Raw genomic sequence first — 22,886 nt, forward strand, 5'->3', positions numbered from 1 at the left:
ATGTATGTCCAGAGGTTTTTCGTCTTGTCTATGGATAGAAATTAGGGTGCCCATGTACTTGAATGAAAAAAATATAGATCTTTATTTTCATCAATTTCTAAACAAACACCCCCATTTCGGTCAATGATAAACATAGGCAACAAACTACAGTACTATTAGCTGTACATGTGACTTTGACACCAAAAGAAACTATAGATATTTTCATGTCACTTGATAGTTATCGCAGACATGTCAAAATGTCAACTATGTTCATCACTACTTTGATCATTTTGTTAACACAGAAGAAACAAAATTTTAAATGCTTTTGCAATTGTATTTTAATATGCTTGAATTGCTTTGTATTTTTACTTTAATCTGGGTGAAAAAAAAATTATCCTAAGGTGAATCCATAGGTTTTGCCCAACTGCCAAAGAGGGCAATGGTGGGGCAGGCGGGGGTGGGGTGGGGTGGGGGGAACCCTTAGGACTATCTGATATAAACGTTATATGTAATAATGAAAAACGGGAAAACCTTAATTTGCGACAGCTGGAAAACTTTAACAGAGCCAATAACGGAAGCATGAAAAAATTTATACACTGTATCTAATGATCCTATCTTATTGAAAACATGAATAGGCATGTATTAAGAAACAAATAAAATCACTAGTAATCCCAAGATTAATTTTCTATAGTTACTATTTTTCCGTAATGAATATATATAACTTCTATAATGGGAAGATTTTTTAAAATATTAAAAAATGTATTTGGTTTGCAAATGGCCAGTCAGTATTAAAAAACTGTAAAAGGCTGCACATTAGTGTAACTCTTTACTTTTAATGTTAACCCTGATTCAAATGCCAGTTCAGAGGGAAAAAAAATGTATTTAACAACCACATATGAGAAATTACAATGAAACAACCATCACTAAGTCAACTATTTTATACTTAAACACCCTTTGTCCCTCCTTACCAGGGACATTGCAGCAAGAGGTCTTCCTACCTAAAAATGCTTTTGAAAGGCCTTTGGAATAACGTCCCTCCAAGACAGCCAGAAATGCGGTTGAGGGCAAAACCACTGCTGCTCAGCAGGACAGGGACGATGCAGAGAGTCTCACAAACAGTACAGCCATAGACTTGCTGGCTGCCTGCACCAGCTGCAGACATTGCTTCTGCTGAGGCTCCTCTGCCATCAAATGCTTCTGCTGGACGTGAACGCAGTTAGAAAGAGGTCTCCCAGGGGGCTCAGTTGCTTAAGCATCTGACTCCTGACTTCAACTCAGGTCATGATCTCAAGGTGGTGGGATTGAGCCCCATGTCAGGCTCCTTGCTCAACAGGGAGTCTGCTTAAGGATCCTTTCTCCCCTCTGTCCCTCCGCTGCCACTCATGTGTTCTGTCTCTCTCTCTCTCTCTCTCTCAATAAATAAATAAATAAGATCTTGTGGGGGGGGGGGGCTGTGTGTGTGTGTGGGAAGAGGTCCCCTGCTGTCCCAAAGATCAGATGGGGATGGCCTCCATGTATAGAGGAGGGACTCCATGAGAAAAGCCAGGAAAGGAACTGATTCAATAAAGCAAATATTTCTTGAGCACCTGATTTAGGAGCTCAGGACGGAAGGGTTCACTGGGTGTCTAAAGTCGTAATGAGGTACATGCTTGGAAGACAGGTGAGAAGAGCATATGGGAATCCGTGAACATGGTAGTCATGTTGGTAGACTTCGCAGGAAGTTGGGGAAGCACTCCCACTTCCCAAGTGGATGGTTCCTAAGTTAACCACGGTAACTGGTGGTTGTTTTTCACTTTTCATCTTCTCTACTTTGCAGAAAAAAGCTGCAAAAATGGTATAAGGAATTTCCACAGATCATGACGCAGCTTCCTCCAATCCTAGCATCTTCTGTGACCCCAGACAATACAATTATCATGGTCAGAACCAGGAAATTCTGACGGGTACAATGATCCCAGTAACTGATGATTCTATTCAGAGTCCATCACGGTTTCCATCTGCCTTTTTCGTCCCGAAATCCCGCGCAGCATCCCATGGTGTACTCAGTTACTCCCCCTCAGTCCCCTGCAGTCTCTGACAGCTGCTGGCTCTCGGCTCACCGTCTCTCACGACCATGGCACCCTCACAGAGTACTTCCCAACCCACTGGGGTCTCCCCGGTGGTCTCACGCGATCGGACCGAGGGTGCGTACTCTAGAGCCAAGGAAATGATGTCCCCTTCCCAGTGCATCAATTCCCGGGTTCAGGGTACGGACCCTGATTCAACTCCATGCAGGGGCACCTGCCAGTTCTTAGGGTTGCAAATACCTTCCGGGAGAGGCTTTGCGATGGCGCACACCCTGCTTCTCGTCGCCGGTCACTCACGGATGCCAGCATCTAGCCGCCGCGTCCAGCACAGTTCACCACAGAAAAACGCGGTCTCCATACGGGTGTTCTGGGCCTGTGGGGATCAGCTTGGTGGTCCGGGTTAATTCCCACTAAACCACCACGACCACACACAGACTTGTTTGTGGTCTCATTTCCTGAAAAGGGAGGAAAAGGAACTGCCACACATTATTCAGGGCCTGCCGTGGAACACGCGGTTGTGCGCGCAGGGGGCCCTCACGGCCTCTCCCGGGCGCCGTAGGCAAAGACACGCTCCACTCCGTGAACTCACAGACTTCGCACCCGCACCGAACATTCCCTCAGCTGCGGCACGGTCACGGAGCCTGCCGAGGCATAGGTGCGGGCCTCCAAGGGCTGCTCAGGCCCGCTGTGAGCCCGTGCGTCGCAGGAAGTGCTGAGGGCACAGGACGACTCGGGGTGGCGGCGGGGGCAGACCCACCACAGGCAGGAGCCAGTCAGGCGGTCGGGAGAGACGAGAACACAACACGCATGCGTGGAGGCGGAGAGGCAGCACCGCGCAGGAACCACGCGGGACACAGTCACCCCTGGCGAGCGCCCATGTGGCTCCCATCCTGCACCGCGGTCGCCGCCCCCTCACGCTCCGCGCAGCTCTCTGTGCCGCAGGCGGCGCTACCCTTCCGCTTCCTGTCCACGGCCTGCAAAGCCTGCTGGGGTCGGGGGCGCACGGTGCGGAGGGGGAGCCCGCCGTCCACGCCAATGCTCTCCGGCCCTGGTTCATAAACAAGACCACCAGTATTAGCATGAGACAGAAAAAGGAGAAAACAGAAAATACAACCCAGAAGATACAGATCATTCCAAGAACTTAGGAGGAGAAATGTCTAATGACAGCAATGGAGGAATGTGGGTTAGAAAAAGGGAGGATAAGTTATTGTCCAACGGAACTACAGGGAAACGAAAATAATGGGATCCTTGGGATTAAATACACAATTGTTGACAAAAATGAAAGGCCTAGATAACTGCATGCAGAGAGCTGCACACCAATCCCTCGCCCGGGAGATAAAACTGATAAATACAGAACAGAAACAGAGAAATGAAAATTACAAAGCCAAAAGCACGGAGGATAAATTCAGAAGTTCCACCATCCATCTAAATGGACTCCAGAAAAAGAGAAAAAATAAATTGTAGGTTTTTAAAACTATTCAGAAAAAAGTATAATGGTTGAATTATTTCTCATAATTCTTAATTATTTCTCATAATGCTCAAATGTTTCTCATTTGTCTCAAGATCAGATCACCAATGGCAGACTTTATACACCATGAAGACAGGAGCGTGTGCTTCTGTTCTCTGCCAGGCACAGCAGCTGGCACAGAGTATATGCTTCATCAATACTATTTAATAAATGAAGATATAAATATGTACCTTTTTTCCTAGTAAGCTCTATGCCCCCCATATGGGGCTTGAACTCTTAACCTCTAGAACAAGGGGTACATGCTCTACTGGCTGAGCTAGCCAGGTGCCCCATGGGTACTCGTTTTTTTATATTTGTTTTTAGAGAAAGAATAGGCCCATATGAGCAAGGGAAAGGGCAGAGGGAGAGAGAGAACCTCGCAGACTCCCTACTGACCACAGAGCCCGACTCCAAGCTCTACCTCGGGACCCTGAGATTACAACCTGGGCAGAAACCAAGAGTCAGACACTCAACTGACTGAGCCATGCGGGTGCCTCTACTTGTTGATTTTTAAAACTACTTTAAAAACATAAAGAACACTTGCTGATACTAAATAGGATAATGAATTTATGTGTAAGATGAAGATTATAAGCCAAATTCTTGGAATTAGGAGAGGGATTACTTTCTCCACTTCTGTATTATTAATTTTTATGAAGAGTATTATACTTTTATGTGACTTATTGTCAGTGTCCTTTGCCCTCTACGAGGGTGTTCTGTTTTGCTTACCATTCCAGTCCCCCACACCTTGCCAAACATGACATAGGCACACGTGCCTATGTGGCAGTCATAGAGGACATGTAACACTTGGGTCTCCCTTCCAGAGAGGGCTTACAACTGATTGACTGAGCCATGAGAAATGCAATTAGTGGGACGCCTGGGTGGCTCAGTTGGTTGGACGACTGCCTTCGGCTCAGGTCATGATCCCGGAGTCCCGGGATCAAGTCCCGCATCGGACTCCCAGCTCTATGGGGAGTCTGCTTCTCTCTCTGACCTTCTCCTCGTTCATGCTCTCTCTTGCTGTCTCTCTCTCTCAAGTAAATAAATAAAATCTTTAAAAAAAAAAAAAAAAAGAAATGCAATTAGTTCAAAGTCTCTGGCTGTAGCTTCTTTGGATCTGCTACAGTTTCTCAACCCAGCCACTCTCTTCCCAGATAGCCCCATCCATGAATTGAGCGTGTTGGGGCCAAAAGTGCCTGCACTCCTCTAAAGCTTACTCTTCACTCCACTGTATTGCCTACAACTTTGTTAGCTCTATATCATGATCTGAGGTTCCCCTTGTCCAATTGTGCTCTTTTCCTGTCAGGGGTCACATCTGCATCATGGACTGAAGGCTTTCCCTGTTCAATTCCACTTCTTTTTTCTGTCCCAGGCATCATCCCCGAGTCCCAAACAAACCACTTGAAAGCCTATACGGTCTCAACATCTGCTTCTCAGAGGATTCAACTTTATATAACTTTTATAATTTAATTATTATAATTTTATATAATTTAAATTTATATAATTTATATAAATATAAATTTATACTGTTGCAAGGTTGGATTATATTTGGGAAAGGCAGGAGATTGGATTTTGAGTAAGGGATATTAGAGATGGAGAGACAAAGACACCTATGCTAGAACTTGGACAAGAGGCAATGAGGGCCTAGAGCTATCGCCCTGGGACCAGGACAGAACAGGAAGTTAGCAGCAATCTGAAGATAGACCCAAGGGACCCTCCCAACTGATCGGAGGAGGAGAATGAGGGGAGAGAGGCATCAAAGAGGCTTCAGTGCTTCAAAGCCTAGTGACGGATGATATCAATGGCATTTACAGCAAGTGAGCAGTGATGAGGAAGACTTGTTTAGGGAGGAAAAACTAAGAAGTCAACAATTGTATGCATGGCTTTGAGTTGTCAACTCATCAGCCTTCCAGGTGGAAGCTGGTGACAGATGGTGAGAAACATAACTAGGGGGAGCCAGGGTGGCTCAGTCAGTTAAGCTTCCAACTCTTGATCTCAGCCCAGTCTTATCTCAGGGTAGCAAGTTCAAGCCCCGTTTTGGACTCCAAAAGAAAGAAAAGAAAGGTAGCTAGAATGGAGGAGAAAGCCTTGGAAGACAGAGATGCATTTGGTTAGAAGTACATGTATGCTAATTGTCTTTTCCAAAGATAATTTTTAGGTCATCAATTATAAAGGAAATATGCAAATTATGCTGATGAACCAGAAATAAACTATGCAAGTGGAAACAAGGTGTTACTAATGAAGGCTGTACAGTTGAGAATCAAATGGGGTTGTGGGAGCTGAAATAAAACAGGAGACACAGTCAACAAGAAAAGCAAACCAATAAAGTACTCCTATCACCAGAAAGCAGACATAGTAGCTACCAGAAAACAAGTCCTGACATCACATTCTAAAATAAATTTCTCGCATGGAACTTTCCAAAGGGGCTAAAGAATGACATAATGGGCAATGCTTCATCACCAGTTTTATTGCAACAACAAATTCTGTTTTTATATGACTGGATCTTAAAAAGATGACCTTGAATAAAGTCAAGTGTTTGTGCACATGCGGCCTCTGATGGTTTATCTTGATTTAAAAATAAAAGCAGAGGGAGGAAGAGCTGAGGCACATACCCTTTTAACCAACTTCCACAAACCACTGAGTGGAGATGGCTCAGGTAGTACTGCATTCTATTCAGAATATAGTTCTTATAGTGCAGAGTCCAGATCATCATCAGTGTTAAAATTTAAGGGATCACAGCTGAGAAAGAAAAAGAGGACCATTTTCAAAGGAGAAACATGCAAACTTTCATACCCAATGGCCTCCTTGCTTCTGGAAGCCCTGAGCAGATAAAAATATGGTGGCAGGGGCACCTGGGTGGCTCAGTGGTTTAAAGCCTCTGCCTTCGGCTCGGGTCATGATCCCAGGGTCCTGGGATTGAGCTCCACATCGGGCTCTCTGCTCGGCAGGGAACCTGCTTCTCCCTCTCTCTCTGCCTGCCTCTCTGCTACTTGTGATCTCTGTCAAATAAACAAATAAAATCTTTAAAAGAAGAAAAAAAAAAGATGGTGGCAAATCACACTCCCAGGTTAGCTCTAGAAGGCATTTAGTGCCCAAAATCTCCCTGAAAGGGCTACCTAAGTAGAGAGCCACCTTCAAACCTATCATATACAGTTTATGTGAGTTCAGTGAAAAATAAAAAACAAGGGTATTAAAACAATGCATTATTATACATGTATAAAACCTTTCCCTATAAATGTTGGTCAAATTAACAGTTAAGTTCAAGAACCCAGAGGGCCAGCGATGCAGACTTGTTGGCTTACCACCTCCCTGAAAAATAAAACTGTCCCATCGACATAATTATCCTTAAAGAACTCAATATAAGACAATCCAACTGGGGCGCCTGGGTGGCTCAGTGGATTAAGCCTCTGCCTTCGGGTCGGGTCATGATCCCGGGGTCCTGGGATCGAGCCCTGCATCGGGCTCTCTGCTCAGCAGGAAGCCTGCTTCCCTTCCTCTCTCTCTGCCTGCCTCTCAGCCTACTTGTGATCTCTCTCTGTCAAATAAATAAATAAAATTTAAAAAAAAACACACAACCCAGCTTTTCTCAAGTTTGATATTGCAATACTTACAGAAGGATTAAAAAACAAACTAAACACAGATTTTTCAAATAAGCTTATTAGCTGGATGGTGTTTCCTGATGATCTACACATACCACAGTATAGTCCACTGGCTTCACAACAGCTGCTTGGCCTCATCTAACACACTTGCGCTTTAAGACCAGCTCTTGATAGCAAAATTGCAACAAGATCAGACTGCTAAAACTGTCGCTTCCGAGTACACATGACGGTAAGGTATATATTCTAGAGAAACGTGATGCTGAAGATGGTGATTATTTATCTCTCACCTTCTTATCAAGAAAACTGGATGTTATAAAAGCAATGGAAATCCAACAATCAACTGATAGTTCTGGGGTCCCGCATACCGCTGAAGAGACAGGTGTGTGCATGTGTGCGTGTGTGTATGCACCTGTGGGAGCAAGCACAGACACATGTGTGGTGGGGTGAGGAGAAGCAGAGGTGGAAGACAAGGGGAGAACAACAGAGACAATCAAACCTGATGGTTTAACGTTGTTGGAAGAATAATTAGACAAGCAGTAGGAGTCGGAAGCTATCAGATGAGCTGAGACCAGAGAGTGGCAGTTTCTCCTGGCTACCGTGTAGTAGGGAGAGGCCTGCCACTACCACAGCATCCCCAGTAACTTTGAGAGCGACACTCCACATGGCACAGAGACTAGCCTATCAACACTCTTGACCAATGGAGCAACAAACACCACTGCCAAGACCGCGGGCCCCTCTTTTCCACATATGCTCAGTCTGAATGGGATTTGGGGAAGACCTGCCCCACAGACAGGCACACTCATTGCAAAACTGGAGAAGTCCTGTATGGCCGCAGAAAGTGAGGTGAGCGAAGGCTGGCGAAGTGCCCTCCCCAACAAGCCATGCTGACTCTAGGCAACATTGTAACTTTAACAGTTTTCTCTACTTAACAAACCTCTGGGGTACTTCGATCTCGGTGACTATCTAAATAAAAACTAGACACAAAATACACATAGGGACTCAAAGGGAGCTGACCCTATTGATATTAATGCTATCCTACTGCCTGGGTTGGGTCTCTCCAGGAAGGCTGCGGTTGCATCACTTGCAATCATCACAATGACAGCTTCGTCTCAGGGTCCTGAGAGCAGGAAGTGAAGAAATCCACATAAAACACCAAGTAAAGACACAATAAATGTTACCTATGTTATTCCTGTCATTTAACTTTGGGTGAGGGACCAGCATGCTAGCAAACCAGCAAAGAGGCGCAGTCCGGAGAAAGGGATGGGGCACAGAACCTTGAGGGTGCCGTGCTTATTTTAATAGCAAGTGCCAACAGTGGGCTTCCTGCATTGGCCCAGCCTCCACCAAGCAACACACAGGGCTTACACAGCGGAGTCAGATAACCTCTGGAGCCTACATTCACAAAACAATGACATGCATAGAAACAGTGTGATATCAGAGAGTGACTGCAGTTTCACAAGCCCAATAAGATTATATTTTATATATAATGTTGACTGTTCCACGAAAGGGAAACCCCTTCCCGCTCCCACGTCCAGAGACTTAGCCACAGTGCAATCAGGAATGCATTAAACAGCAGAAGGGCAAGGGTCTGGTCATGACGAGGCTGGACTGGACTGCCAGCCAGGCCAGTGGCGCTGCCCCGGCTGCACCCAACACTGACGTCCTCCTCCAGCAAGAGGACTGGCTTGCAGATCCCGATCAGGATCAGTAAAGGCGTTAGCCCACCAATCTCAGGGAATCAAGTTGTAGCATAAAAATTATAAGAGGATACTTTATTTAATCATATCCTATTAGTGACTAAGTACAACTATATAATATCTTAAGTATATAGTTACACCTTACTGGGCTTCACTTTAGCTTCAAATGAGGCTACCTGGAGCCATAATTTGTTGTTCATTATCCTACAGTGACAAATGACCTGCCTGATTTGAAAATTCTAAGTTGTTCAGCCCAAGAAAATGCAGCAGGCACTGTGACAGTGCCTCCCACCGGACCGACTTCCTGGATTAACTGCTGCTCTGAGTCCCCCCGTCCAGCACAATGATGAACGCCCAAGGACAGGAGCAGACCATCTCCAGGGCCACACGCACTTTGTTCCCACCTGCTGGACTTCATGCTGACAGAGTCAGGCGGCGTCTTCCCAAACCTGTTTATGCCAGTCGACTTGTTATTGTAATTATGAAATTTAATTAAATATTATGAAAGCTGATGGAATAGGAGTATAAGAGATAAATCTTGTTTCTATTAAAAACTAAGTTGAAGGCCTTAGAAAGACTTAATGAAAGCAAGTCACTAAAAAGAAAGCTATTGGATTAGACATGGGCAAGATGACTATAAAAGATGAGAGAAAAATGAAACTTCAGAGTCCATAAAACTGGATTGCATTGCTATTGTCTGTTGTACCTCTGACGGTTTTATACTGTTAATACAACATAAAATTCAAAATAGTAGCATCACTGTTGAAGAAAAACCCTTGGCCTCACAAGAGCTTGGCAAGTACATTCTACATATTTTAGTGAAAACAAAATATATTGGGCATGTATAACTTTTAAAGATTCCCTACTTTTAACTGGTATTTTCAATTAACCCAGTTCCAATTATGCTCGGTAAGAGGGTTATTTTCCATGCTTCAAATTAGAAATGACTTTGGATTAGTGGCTTTTAAATTTATGAAGTGCTGTGATCTAAGCTGGATACCTCTGGAATATAGATGTCCAAATTTTTATGCCATACAAATCTCTACCAGATTTAAACACAAAAACATACTCTTTCCCTTCAGTCTAACATAGCAGAGAGAAGAGCCCGGCAGTTAAGAACACGCCAGTGAGACAGCAGGAGTGGAATCCGGGCTCCCACACGACTAGTTCCCTGTCAGCTGAACCACTTATGTCCACTGAACCACGTGAGTCCTGTCTTCTCAACTGGGAGATGCCATCATTAATGCTACCTATATCTCACTGGGCATTTTGAGGATGAAAGGAGAAAAATGCAGGGCATATCAAATACTTACTAAAACTTCCTCATACATAATATGTGCTTCAAAATGTTCATTAATATTAATATACTGCTTAATAGAAACAGTGCCTGCTACTGCATAAGTAAAATTATAACTAACATGTTCTTAATGTGTCTTTTTTTAGTGAGATGGCCCCCAACAACAGACAGCTCAGAAACACCTGTGAAAAATTTCCCAGGTACAATAAAGCAGGGTTTCTCAGCTAGAAGCAACTTTACCTCCCAAGACCTATCTGGAGACATTTCAGGTTATTACAGCTGGGGAGGGGCAACTACTGGCATTTAGGGTATAGAGGGCAGAGCTGCTGCTAATCTTATCTTACAAGGCTCATAGGATAGCCCCCTCCAGCAAAGAATTATCTGGGCCCAAATGCCAAGTTGGCAACACTGAGAAACCTTGTCAAGTTATATAGGACAGTGTATAAGGAAAAGGTGATTTCTAAAATCTGAACACCATAAAATCATTGAAAAACACTGGTTGTTTAAAAATGAAAATGGGATTTTTGTTATCATATTGTCAAGTATCTATGACTGAAGACATGGATACCTGGCAGCAAGACAAGATTCTTATGGTCAATAAACCCTCGTGAACACGGTCTACCATGTAATAACCTTAGAGAAAGTTTTATTCTACTGTGAATAATGTAATACAGCTACCATGGGCACTAGAAGTGGAACTTCATTTGGAAGGAGACGTCTAAGTCAGATTCAGAAACCCTGGAGCAGTAAGTGGAAAGTCAAACTGCTCTAGTACTTTGCATCTGAGGGGCCCCTTGGCTGGACTGCGGGGACTCCTGAGCTGGCTAATGCTCCACAGGGTAGGTCCTTCCTTGGCGAGCAGCCTGTTTTCTCAGCGTGGGTACTTGCTGGACTTAAGCTCACTCTTGAGTGAATAATGTGGCTCAAAAACACTATTAGATTGCTCCTAAGACTTCATTTAAACTACTGACGGTTCAATAAATCACAGGGCCTTTCTTTAAAACAGGAGGTAAGACTATACATAAAGTACAATCCAAAAACAGATGCATATATATCCCTCCCCCCACACAAACATAAAGTAGAAAAGATTAGAAAGGAAGTCACCAACATACTAAGGATACTTATCTCTTCAGTCCCTTTTTTACCCCATTCTGTAAGATCTAGATTTGACTCCTGCCTGAGACTTCCTGGCTCTACGACTTTTGTCAAAGAGCAAAAATCCTATCAAAAGGATAAGAATGTGTAAGTCCCATTTACTGATGAGAACACTGAGGCAGAAAAGAAATGGTTCCATACTAACTATAAACCTTTTTGTAGTTATAAAACTATAACTACAAAACTATATAAACTATATAAAACTATAACTACAAAAAGGCAGCATTCTGATTGTTTTTGTAGTAAAAAAAAAAACCTATCTTTAAAATATTTTCAACTTTATGGCATCTCTCTCTCAAGGGAACAGAGCAAGTCTCTTAGACAAAGACTATAATTTCATCCACTACATTTAAAAAACCCTTCCTAGTAAATATACATTTCTATGCCTGAAAGGAGGAACTCACTCAAAAATGCAAAAAGACAAAAATGGTAGCAGATACATTTAACTACTTTATCCACAAGGCTGCAGGATCTCCACTCACCCTTCTGGTAGAAGAACTTCCTGTAATAGTACGCGCCCAGGTCCACGTGCTCCACGATGTACCTCTTCACCCTGTCCAGATGCAGCACGAGGCCGTCCTTGGGCACCTCGAGGACAGCCACCCCCGCGTTTGTGCAATGGGAACTAAGCGTAGACTCAAAGGAGGCACTTTCACACCCACTAAAGGAGCCAGAATTTGATTTTGACAGGCTGATCTTCCTCTCACCTTCTCCCCCAATTTCGTTCCGAAAATATGGACAGCTCATGACCAGCTCGTTGCTCTTATCATCTCCCTGGTCCATGCTGAGGCTCCCCTTGGAATTGAGGTCCTCGGTGCTGCCCATCGGGGAGCTAAAACTGGCTGAGTGGGACAAAGGTCCCGAGACCAGGGAGGCCACAGCAGCGGCTGATGCCCCCGTGGTGGTGTTTCTCCTCTTGATAACATTGTGCCTGTTCATAATCGCCTCATTCAAGTCAAATAATATACTCTGGACATCATAGTGGGCAAAGCACTTTGGGCACGTCCAGGGCCTGACAGAGTCTTCCGACCGGTTATCCTCCAGATCCGACGACTTTCCAAGTTCCTCACCTTTGGCATTGCGTAATTTCCGAAAAATGGATGAGTCTCCGGTTTCGGACTTGGACCGGCGCTTGAGTGGTTTTTCCCTTTCCTTAAAGAGCCTGAGGTTGTCTCTCTGGGAGATGGGCCCGTCAATAACATCCAGAGAGAAACCAGAGCCCTTGCCCCCGCCGGCGATGAGAAAGTCACTGAGCTTCGTTGGAGTTGGACCGCGATCGGACTTGTCGTCTTTGTAGCCCTTTAACAGATCGAAGAAGCTTTCCCCGGACGTTCCCTGCTTGTCAATGGAAGAGGTGCTACCATATTCCCTGTGCAGTGACGGCCCAGTCTTGTAGGTGGGCGAGACACATTCATCAAAGCTATCCACGTCAAGTTCACTTATGGTGATGTCGCTGTTGCTCCGCTGCCGGATCCTGCGCAGCGCCTTCCTGGGGGAGCTGGGGTAGGCTTCGGGCATGAGAAATCTGGAGTCCATGCTCTCCGCCGGTCTCGTCTTGTTTTTCAGCGTGTTCTGGATGCTCTTCAGCATGGCTGAGTCACTGGAATTGAGGCTCACAGAACTCCCCTGACTCACAGGACTGCTTTTGGAGGACAGGCTCTCAAGGCAACTTGAGGTTTCTATTTCCTGGCTTGAACGGCTAGATTCTTTGACGTTTTCCTTTCGTGGGGGCCAATCCGCAATCCTAGCCCTAACCCCCATCTTGGGGACTCCGGGGGTGGAGGTTATATGGTGAGAACCTTCACTTCGGGGAGGCCCGACCGGAGCCATGACCGAGGACCCTAAGCTGCCATTCTGGGACCTGAAGCGCCGCATGTAGAAGTCGTCGGTGTGGACTTTGGGAGCGCCATCCGTGGCCACCACCGAGGCCCTTTCGGGAGCAGCGGGCCGCTCTGTCTGCGACCGTTTCAAGCTGGTCATGATGGAGAAGCAATCAGACTCAAATCCCTGCACAAAGGACCATCATAGCTAAGTTTTAAATGTGCACTTCCCTTTTGGAGAACGGTTTCCAGAGAATACAGCAGTTGCATGAGATCTTAATCTTTTTCATTTAAAAGGTGAAATGATGCCTTGTTTCCAAACCTCTGAAAATCCAGATCTTCAATACATTATAATCCACAATGGTTCCCTTTGCTTTGCTTTCACAGACAGCTTTCTTTCAGAAGAAACTGAACGGAACTTGTATTACTGGGACTCTGTGATTGCCACAATCCCATGCTTTCTCTAAAAGAGAGAAGGACAATTAGAATTAGCATTTGATAAATACCTCTAAAAATAAATATGCAATTGCTAAAACCAGACACATGAAAATAAAAGACTCAATAATGGACTGCAGGTCACAGTTCACAGTCCATCTTTGTAGTAAAGCATGTTTAAAAGAAAGTGAAGGCATTTAATAAAATCCAACATTTAAGTAATATATGTTTTGAAAGACTATTAATACTTTAGCTTCATTGAACTGTTACATGTAATGGGGGTGGGGTGGGGTAGGGAATCTTGTTCCAAGACATCAAGGCTCCTACCCCAAGTGCAGACCAAGTACAGGCTCCAGTGATCTCCCATAAGGGAGAACATCATGAACCACTGTGCCGAGCAGAAGTTCGAAACACGAGCAACAGAGTTCAATAATCAGAACAATGTAGAGTCAGTTTTTAAACCAGACTAAAAATCATGTTATCAAGTACACTGCAACACTCACTTTTTAACATCCTTCATATTTCAAAACCCCACTTGCTTTTTCAGTTTCTTTACAAACGCTTAACATAGTTGGCAAGAGCAGATACAATAGAGAGAAAATAAACAGGTTCTCCCGGAGCCATTACCTCCATTAGCACTCCCCTGTATTTCCCTCACTTTATTACTTACCCCTTGAGGAGCAGTCCCGCATTCACCACCACCTCTTCCCCAGCTCTCTTTAGTCTACTCTTGAAGCTAGAAATATTCCGCTAATTAACAAAACACCTGCATTTCCTTACGCATTGCTTCCTCCTCCACCCTCCGGTGCTGATGTACTAAGACAGCAGAAACAAAAATGCTGTTCTGGACAGACCTCTCCGCACTCCCCGACAGACGACAGAGAAGTGTTAGCATCCTTGCAGGTGACGCGTGAAGAACACCAACTTCCTTGTGAGCCCATCAGGCAGGAGGGAAGAGGCACACATTCTGAGTACAAAACCCCGCATGGTTGCGTACATCCTGAAAATAAAGGCAGAGGACCCCTTTCCAAGGCTCCACAAATTACACAAGAGGTGGCCTTTAAATTCTTGCCAAATACATGTTTGGAAGGATGCTGCTGAACCAGCACTGCGCTGACAGGGCCGCATTGTCTACAAATCACGGCTGACACCCCGAGGACGACCCGCGCTTGCTGCACTCGGCTCCTCGGTAACAAGCACTTACTTCCACGATAATTAAGCATCTCACTCGTCGGCCTCCTGCCTCCGAGGCAGCCGCTTTAATTTCTCTTGGAGCACGCGGCATCCTTTTAGAAGACTCGCTGCTATTTAAAGGCTGGAACATTTAGGGGAGTTTCAGAAACTGCACGCTGCCTGCAGAATGCAGGGCCGGCTCAGCTCCAGCTGGGCTCAGGGGCCGGCCAGGCAGCCGGGCAGAGAAACGCAGATTGTTTTCACTCTGGCTCCTCTCCCCCCACCCACCCCTGCTTCTGTGCAGGGGATAAAGGCTTTGCAGGGCTACCTAATTAAACCTGGCTTTTGAGCTCTCCAGCCACTTCTGCCCTCCCCGGATTGCTCTGGATTCCTTTACAATTCACGAGGCTGCATGCTCCTCTCGAACTGTAAGCCTTCAAGCGGAATAACGTGCTAACTGTTGCTTCCAGCGGCAGAGGGACAGCACATGTGGCCGCAGCTGAGGTTCGAGAAGTGCTCCACATAAAATGGGAGGAAAACCAGGCAACTGAGCCAAAATACAAAGTAACCTCCAGCCCATCTCCAAAGGAAAAAATCTTTAGGCAACCAAAGCTAGAATTTATGAGCTATTTTGTAACTGGGGGTGGGGGGTGGGAGGTGGGGTGTTGATTTCAAAGAAACAAGCTTTCAGACAAAGAACACACTGGCATAAAGAACAATTCTAAGTAGCTTCTTATAAAAATCAGATGCTTTCAACATTTCTCACAAGCTCACAGAAATCCAAATAAATCTATTCTCAGAGCTTTCAGTCTCTAAAAGGCCAACACACTAATGCCACCAGGATAAAGACATTCTTGTCACGTTTCATTTCCCTCAGAAAATAGTTTGTTGCAGAACAGTCTTTTTTAGGATATGTGAAGTTGTATCCATTGTAGGAGGAAACTGAAAGCCAGCCCTAAAAGACAATAAATAGAACTGACTTGGAAATGCCCAGGCTTGGCTGTCTCTATACAGACCTCCTCTTCAGAATCCTCTCAAAGCCTTCCTGGATTTTTTAATGAGCTTTTAAAAATCTTATATTTCATAAAAATTTCTTTGCAATTTGAAAGAAATGCCAAGACTCCTGCTACATCTTGCAAAACAATGCAATGTTTTCTTTTAATTTCAAAATATGGATGGGCACAGGGGGAGAGAGCATGCCCACAGTTTAATGACCTGTAAAAACCAAGGAGTTGAAGACAGACAAGTAACAGGTATTTTTTGTCTCTGTCATGGGACCTTCTTTACTATTCTCATTCCCTGCCTGCCCCGTCTCCCTCACTTTCTCACTATCCTTGTGTACAGCATAGCTCAAATCCCTTTCAGTGCAATATGAACTTTGGACAGAGACTAATAAATGTAGAAATATATGTATGTTTTGCATTTGTTAAACTAGTCAAAAATAAAGATGTCAACCATCTGTGTAATATTATGACAGATCAGTTACACCTAAAACCCATTCCTTAAGGTCGACAGAAAAGCAAACATATGCTGACAATTATTAGCAATTCCCTTTACTATCAGCAAACCTGCCTAAACATCAATAAATACAGTAAAAAGCAATAGATTTAAATAGAAGAACAATACTCACTGACAGCACATCACTTCCACCTGTTGAAGGAGTAAGCTATATAAAAATTTCCTTGGTACACATTTAATTTTCCACCTCTAGGTACCACTACTTGTGTCTACGTTATACCCATTTAGTAAGAATACCAACCCACGGTTTAGTTCAGTGACTTGCTGCGGATTCTATCAGAAAATAATACAGTCTTTTCATCACAGCGTAACCCACCATTCTTTCCTGATAATATCAACCTTCCAGAAGTGCTTCCTCCTCACTTCTGCATCATCCCCAGCATTTCTGAATTTCCTTCTGAGTGTTGACCACACATTTGGCGCTAGGGCCATTAGAGAAAACAGTCCCCATCATTCTGACTCTTTGAGACATTTACACTCTTGACCCCTCCCCTCCTTTCTACAACGTTCTTCTCTAGATTTCCATGCTGATCATGTTCTTCATTTTCCCCTGCCTTTCTCTTTTTGCACACTCTTCAGTATCACCAGTGGGCTCCACTGAAAACTGGTGATTCATACTTTAAAGGGGCTATAAAAGGTATTGGTCCTGGGATGCATGGGGGCACTGAGGGCATTAGGATGAGACAGCAGGCACGGCTACACCCAAGTAAACATACTCCTCTGGAAAGCAGGATGCTCACTTGGTTGGATCACACAGTTGCCTGTGCCACTGACCACAGACAGAATAATGGAGTTGCACGGGGCGGTGGCTGCACGGTAGCCAGTACCTTCTCGTAATGTCAGAAGTACCCGAACCTTCACATATAATCTCTGTGCGGTAGCCTCCACGTCTCCACTCACAACCCTCGTTCCCTAAACCCCAGATGAAGCGCATGCGAGTACTCATGTGATACCTTCCTTATTCACCCATTTTGTCCGGTGAATTAACTACCAAAAAAAGGGAAAAATAATTTTTTCCCCAAGAAATGAATGAGGGATAAGGAAGTGAGAACGATAAAGAATTGAAGGAACCCAATAAAAGGAACATGAGAAACTTTCTTTATGCCAAGGGCATAAAAAATGGTTTAAAGGCTACACAAGAAGATGTGGGAAGGGAAAAAATAAAAACAAAACCAAAAACTGAAAAACCAACAACTACACTTCCTCTGCCCTAAAATAATTTACAACACAATACAGTATATTCACCAAAAAGATGCAGTCCTTCTCATCAAACATGTCCATATTCCAAAATGGGATGTTGTTAACTTCATCCACTGGTATTTATTTAATATTAGTTATGAAATTTGACTATTTATGAAAGTATCAATGTAAATACTTTACAAAGTTGTATATACAGATTTAGAATGCCCATAAATATTCTTTAGAATGGAATAAGCAGCTTTATTTTAAAATAGAAATACAAGCTTACAGTGCTTGAACATTAGGTTAGCAAAGATGACCAAATAAGGTAAACTCTTTCCTTTACATCCCTTCCTGGCTTTCTGAATTTCATTCTCTTTACATAAAAACAACATCTCCATTGGAAGGGCTGTCTCACTCTTTCAAGAGAGTCTGAAACACACACAAACATCTCAGTGCAATGTCATGCATAATTTAAGATCTTTGAATCAAAATGTAACTTTTTAGACAGGAATTTCCCGCTTTTTTCATTTCCATTCTGTCCCTTCAACAAAAAGCAGGAAGGAATGGGAAAAACAGGGTTGATAAATCTAGTTCCTGTTCTCAAAATATTCACTATCGGAAAAAGACACCACTGATGGAGACAAAGGAGATTCAAAACACTTACTCTGAAATTAACGGAGTATAAAAGTTATGGGATTACAACACTATGTGACAGGATCAAGTCACATTTGAATTTGGAGATAAGCAAGCAATTTAAAATGTGTCCATTAAGCCAGAGCAAGAACCAAAAGTGGGAGTAACATCTGGATCCTACCCACCTGCCCAACTAAAAAAGTTTAATGAAAAAAGTTACATTTCAAAGGCCTGGTGAAGGACACAACAAACTTTGGCCGAAAGCTTGATGGCAAAAAAAAAGAGCTGATGAATAAAGTAGGTATGGAGCAGGTTACGTGGTGCAGTTACTAATGAGCAGTGAACGTTTCAACAGCTGGCCAAAGAAAAAGAGAAATAAATGGGAATGTTTATCTTTTATACTTAAGTACGACTAAACTTACGTAATTACTCTAACGCCAAAGAGCTAGGTTTGAGGCGCTCCAGGGGGAATGGTAAAGGTAGAAGTAAAGTAAAAGGGAATGAGCAGGAGGGTCACAGTGAATCCGATTTATTAAAGGGAAAATAATGGGTTTTGACGCTCGGTAAACTAATACTTTCAAGAAAAAGAAATCGGAGCTCACCCTCTTATCAGGGGCCCTGCGTATTTCCATATCTGACAGCAAGATATTACAAGACCAGATTAGATCAGGAAAACAAGTGTGTGTTTTTGATGTAATAATTTGTATATTAATATTCATTTAAAATTCATAAAAATTGTATTCAACAATACTGTACACTGTGATCTACTACTACACAGCTGACTATCAAACAGGACTTGGTACTAAACCACTTAATACCAAATATGATCTAGAGAAAGAGGAACGTGATAAATGGATGCCAGGGAAGAACCAACAAATGTCTCATATGCAGGGGGAAATCCTTACCAGCTTTTCCCAAATTCTGCCTCAAATTCTGCAAGTTATAAATCCACATAAAAGGGTCCCATAATTAAATAAGGCAGGAACACAGTATATATCACCTCCCTTAGGACATGATAGTAACTTTTAGTAGATTAAAGACTCCATGAGAAAAACAAAACAAAACAAAACCTAGTTTATTTAAACTAAGGTTTCTTAATGGATATGACTTTTTAAAAAACTTTTATCACTTTTTAAAAAAACAGAACATTTTTATACTGTGCATCCTGTTGAACACAACTGGGGACAAGAATGCCCAATTTTAGAATAATCTAGGATAGAAACAAAATTGTATATACACTATAAATATAGCTGTTCTTTTAAAAAGCTACATATAGATATATAAACATGCCAAAGGGAGTTCCCCAAAGGATTTTAAAATGCTTGTCTTTAGATAATTGGATTAAGAATAACTTCTGGGCTTTTTTCTTTTCTTTATATCTCCCCCCCTTTTTTTGTAGTCATTCTATTTTCTAAAATGAGCATGTGTAACTTTAATAATCAGAAGAAAAAACTTAAGAGAAAAATAATCATTTTATAATTTTTCAGAAGTGATTCTTAGAAACAGAAAGAAATAATCATTCTGTTACAAAAAAAGAAAAAAACAAAACCCTGGGAATATAGTACAATGAACACACATCTGAATACTAATTATAAGATACTGTACTGTGTTAAAACTCCAACCATTCAAATCACCAAACAACTCAAAATTCAAAAGATCTGATGTCCTTCATAGGAGATGATACTGCACTAAACTGTCAGATTTAAATTAAATCAAAGAGGGCTACGTGACGTGTAGAGTATTCAAGACTGAGATCAGCAGTATTGACAGATCTGATTAATTACTTAATACAGATGATGAACACAACTGCCTATACTTCCTCATTTACAGATGACATCTTTAAATTTAATACTGATATAAAAGCTCCCTCCTGCCCAGCTGGCCTACCTTTCAGCCCCTCACCAGGTGGTGGTGACATGGAAAACCAGGTGAGGCTGTCTGACCAGAGTGAGGCTGGGCCGCCATCACTCACCCCCTTCCCGGGGGGGCGCATCTCCTTTCCCCACATCTGCAGGCATCTCCCCTTCCGTCCTCACAGGCTTCCTTCCCCAGAGATTCAGCCTCGGTGTAAAGACTGTCACCATGTGACTCTGCTATGAGATATCGATGGCTCAAGAAACTGAAACTGTTTGCAACCTGGAGAGAAGAGCCCAATAATATTGACCTTCTTTCTCCTCTGGGGACAGAAGGAAAAGACGTCCGAACTGTATTAAGTCAGATTTAAATTAGATACGCTGTGAAATCCGCCTTTGACCTACACACGAGGAACCGCAGCAGAGAATCCGCATCACGAAGACAGCTTGTCAGGCTGCAAGCACGGACTCGGGGGCACCAGATGGTGCTCTGCCCTATGCTAGTCACCCTCCCAGGAGGAGACACAGAGGGAACATTTCCATCCTCAGGTCGAATGTACTTGGAACAGACGAGAGGAGTAGGGGAATCCAGAGGGTTCAGTCAGAGAGAGTATCACCAGTGGCTTTAATAAACATAACGTGGTTCTCAACTGAGTATTTATAGTCCAAAAGAATCTAAGAAAGTGCACTCGAAAAAGCACATGTAAATTCAGCTTAGAAAAAGAGCAGAAAGTAGCATCAGTGAGAATAATGAATAAACATAGTTATTTCTACTCTAATATCCTAATATCCAAATAATAACTCTAATATCCAAATAATTGTTAATCATGATTAATATCAACAGTAACCACATTTCACTTCGCAGATTTTAAAATACCACCCAAGGACCAAGACTTAAAAGAAAAATTTAAAGTGGGCGTCTAGGCGACTCACTCGGTTGAGAGGCCAACTCCTGGTTTGGGCTCAGGTCATGATCTCAGGGTCATGAGATCGAGCCCTGCATCAGGCTCTGCTCTCACCTGGAGTCCGCTTCAGACTCTCTCTCTCCCTCTGCCCCTGCCCCTGCTCATGCACCCTCTCTCTAAAATAAATAAATAAATAAATAAATAAAAGCTTAAAAAGAAAGAAAGAAAGAAAAATTAAAATCACCCCACCCTGTTTTAACATTTCCGTAGATTGCAGATGGTTCATTTGTCTGTTTCATCCTGCCCTTATTTCTGACCAGAAGCTCTCCCTGCAGGGCTTCACAGTGTCCGGATTCCCATCCACTTCACTCTCCAACAGGTGTTTATGCCTTCACTCCTCATGAGCACCATGTGAGGTTATCTCCATTTTCAGGGAGGTAAGTAGATTGTGTATGACACAAAGTACTCACACCCGGCGGGCTTGCTCTCCATAATTATTGGACTGGCAGAAAACTGATGGCAGAAAACTACTTCGAAAATATATTGTAAAAGAAAAAAGGTCTCCCTTTACAGCCTCAGTTATTACTTCTGAAGTCTAACTCCGATATGAATCTCTATATCTAGCAGAAATACATTTAGTGGGAGAAAACTATTGATAATTAACTTCCTTAAAATGCGAGGTGGTCAACTCACTTGTCTGTTGGGAACCTTCCTCCTCAATCACTACCCTGTTATTGTGTGATTTAGGCCTAGAATTCAGGAAAAATTGTGGCATAAAGATCTAGGAGATGACTGATTCAGATCCAGGATATCCCTCTCTGACCTTATGTTCAGCATTTAAAACTGAGTTATAAGAAAGAAGACCTTGTCCGAACCCTTCATCTTCTACATGTGGTCTCTCGGGGTCAGAAACTGTAAATTCACCGAAGGCAAACAGGGGGCAAGCCCATGAACAAAGCCAGATTTCCTCAAGCCCAGACTCCTATCCCATCAGTTATGCCCTGATGTTCTTCCAGAACACGCTCCTCTACAATCTGTCGCCATCAGTTTGAACCACAGTTTAAGCATCCTTTCTGCACAACCTTGTTTACTCCACATAGCCACTGCTCGGCGGTGTGATCCACAAAGTTCATGCGTGAAGACCCTGCCTCCCAAACCGGGTCACGGCTCTAGGGGTCTGACTCCACACCCAAGCTGCTGGCCCTAGAGCACCCTCCCTCCTAAAAATGTCTCTCCTTGATGAGATGTTTAGGTTTCTGAGGGCTTTTTTTTTTTTTTAATCCCCAAAGCATCTAAGCTCAATATCCTTGAAATCATATGATTAAGAAACAAAAATCACTTGATCTCAGTTAAAATGGACTAGAAATTAACAGATAAGTTAACAGAATTTATCATGTAATCTAAAATGTACTTATGGTTATCTCATAAATATCCGTGTTGAGGAGGACAGGTCAAGGAAAAAAAAAAGCCCACTTAACTAAAATTTAATATCGATTTTGGCTTCATTTTTCTCTCTTTAGGAACCTTCACAACAAAAGTAAATGAAAAATAACAGCGATTTGACCTTCTTCCTTTCTATCCAGTTACCATAAAAGGGCTTGAAAAACAGCCACATAAATGAGCAAATCTTTTAAAAGAGAGACCAGAAGTGCATCTGTTAGAACTGGACAAGGCACCGTCACAGTGAAATCACCAAAAGGCAAACTAATGCACAATAGAATCAGCTCTTTAAAATCCTAGCAAAGTAAATAAACACATTCACAGGAAAAGGAGGGCTGGTTAGTACAGCACAGGTGAGGAGGACAATAGAAACGAGAAATTACAAACAACCACCATCAAATTCATGACGGTCAGGATAATCATCTTTTATGCTTATGTGATTTTTCTCCCATACAAGTCTTCCCATTGCTGCCCCCTTTTGCAATGCTGTTTTTTAAGTGAACAAATTATATGCTTTTTGTTTCCCAAAAAAACCCCAACAAAATGGAAATAGTGCAGAAAAAGTGAAAAATACATCTTCTCCTTCAGGACACCCCAATACCAACTTCAAGGGTAGCCACTCATGATAGTTTG

General features: G+C 43.1%; 1 protein-coding gene across 4 annotated transcripts in view; it reads right to left on the reverse strand.

Annotated features, from left to right (window-relative positions):
- The window catches only part of SIPA1L1 (signal induced proliferation associated 1 like 1), a 362,171-nt gene that overhangs the window by 120,927 nt on the left and 218,358 nt on the right, over positions 1–22,886 (reverse strand). For 2 of the 4 annotated variants that reach the window (XM_059182928.1, XM_059182927.1), the window contains exon 4: positions 11,777–13,577. In XM_059182928.1, coding sequence (XP_059038911.1) covers positions 11,777–13,274 — 1,498 coding nt within the window. In that variant the 5' untranslated portion in view covers positions 13,275–13,577. Of the gene's footprint in view, positions 1–11,776; positions 13,578–22,886 lie in introns of those variants that run through there. The other 2 variants (XM_059182930.1, XM_059182929.1) reach the window with 2 other exon arrangements.

This window comes from Mustela lutreola, chromosome 7, assembly GCF_030435805.1.
Source record: "Mustela lutreola isolate mMusLut2 chromosome 7, mMusLut2.pri, whole genome shotgun sequence".
Classification (NCBI taxonomy): domain Eukaryota; kingdom Metazoa; phylum Chordata; class Mammalia; order Carnivora; family Mustelidae; genus Mustela; species Mustela lutreola.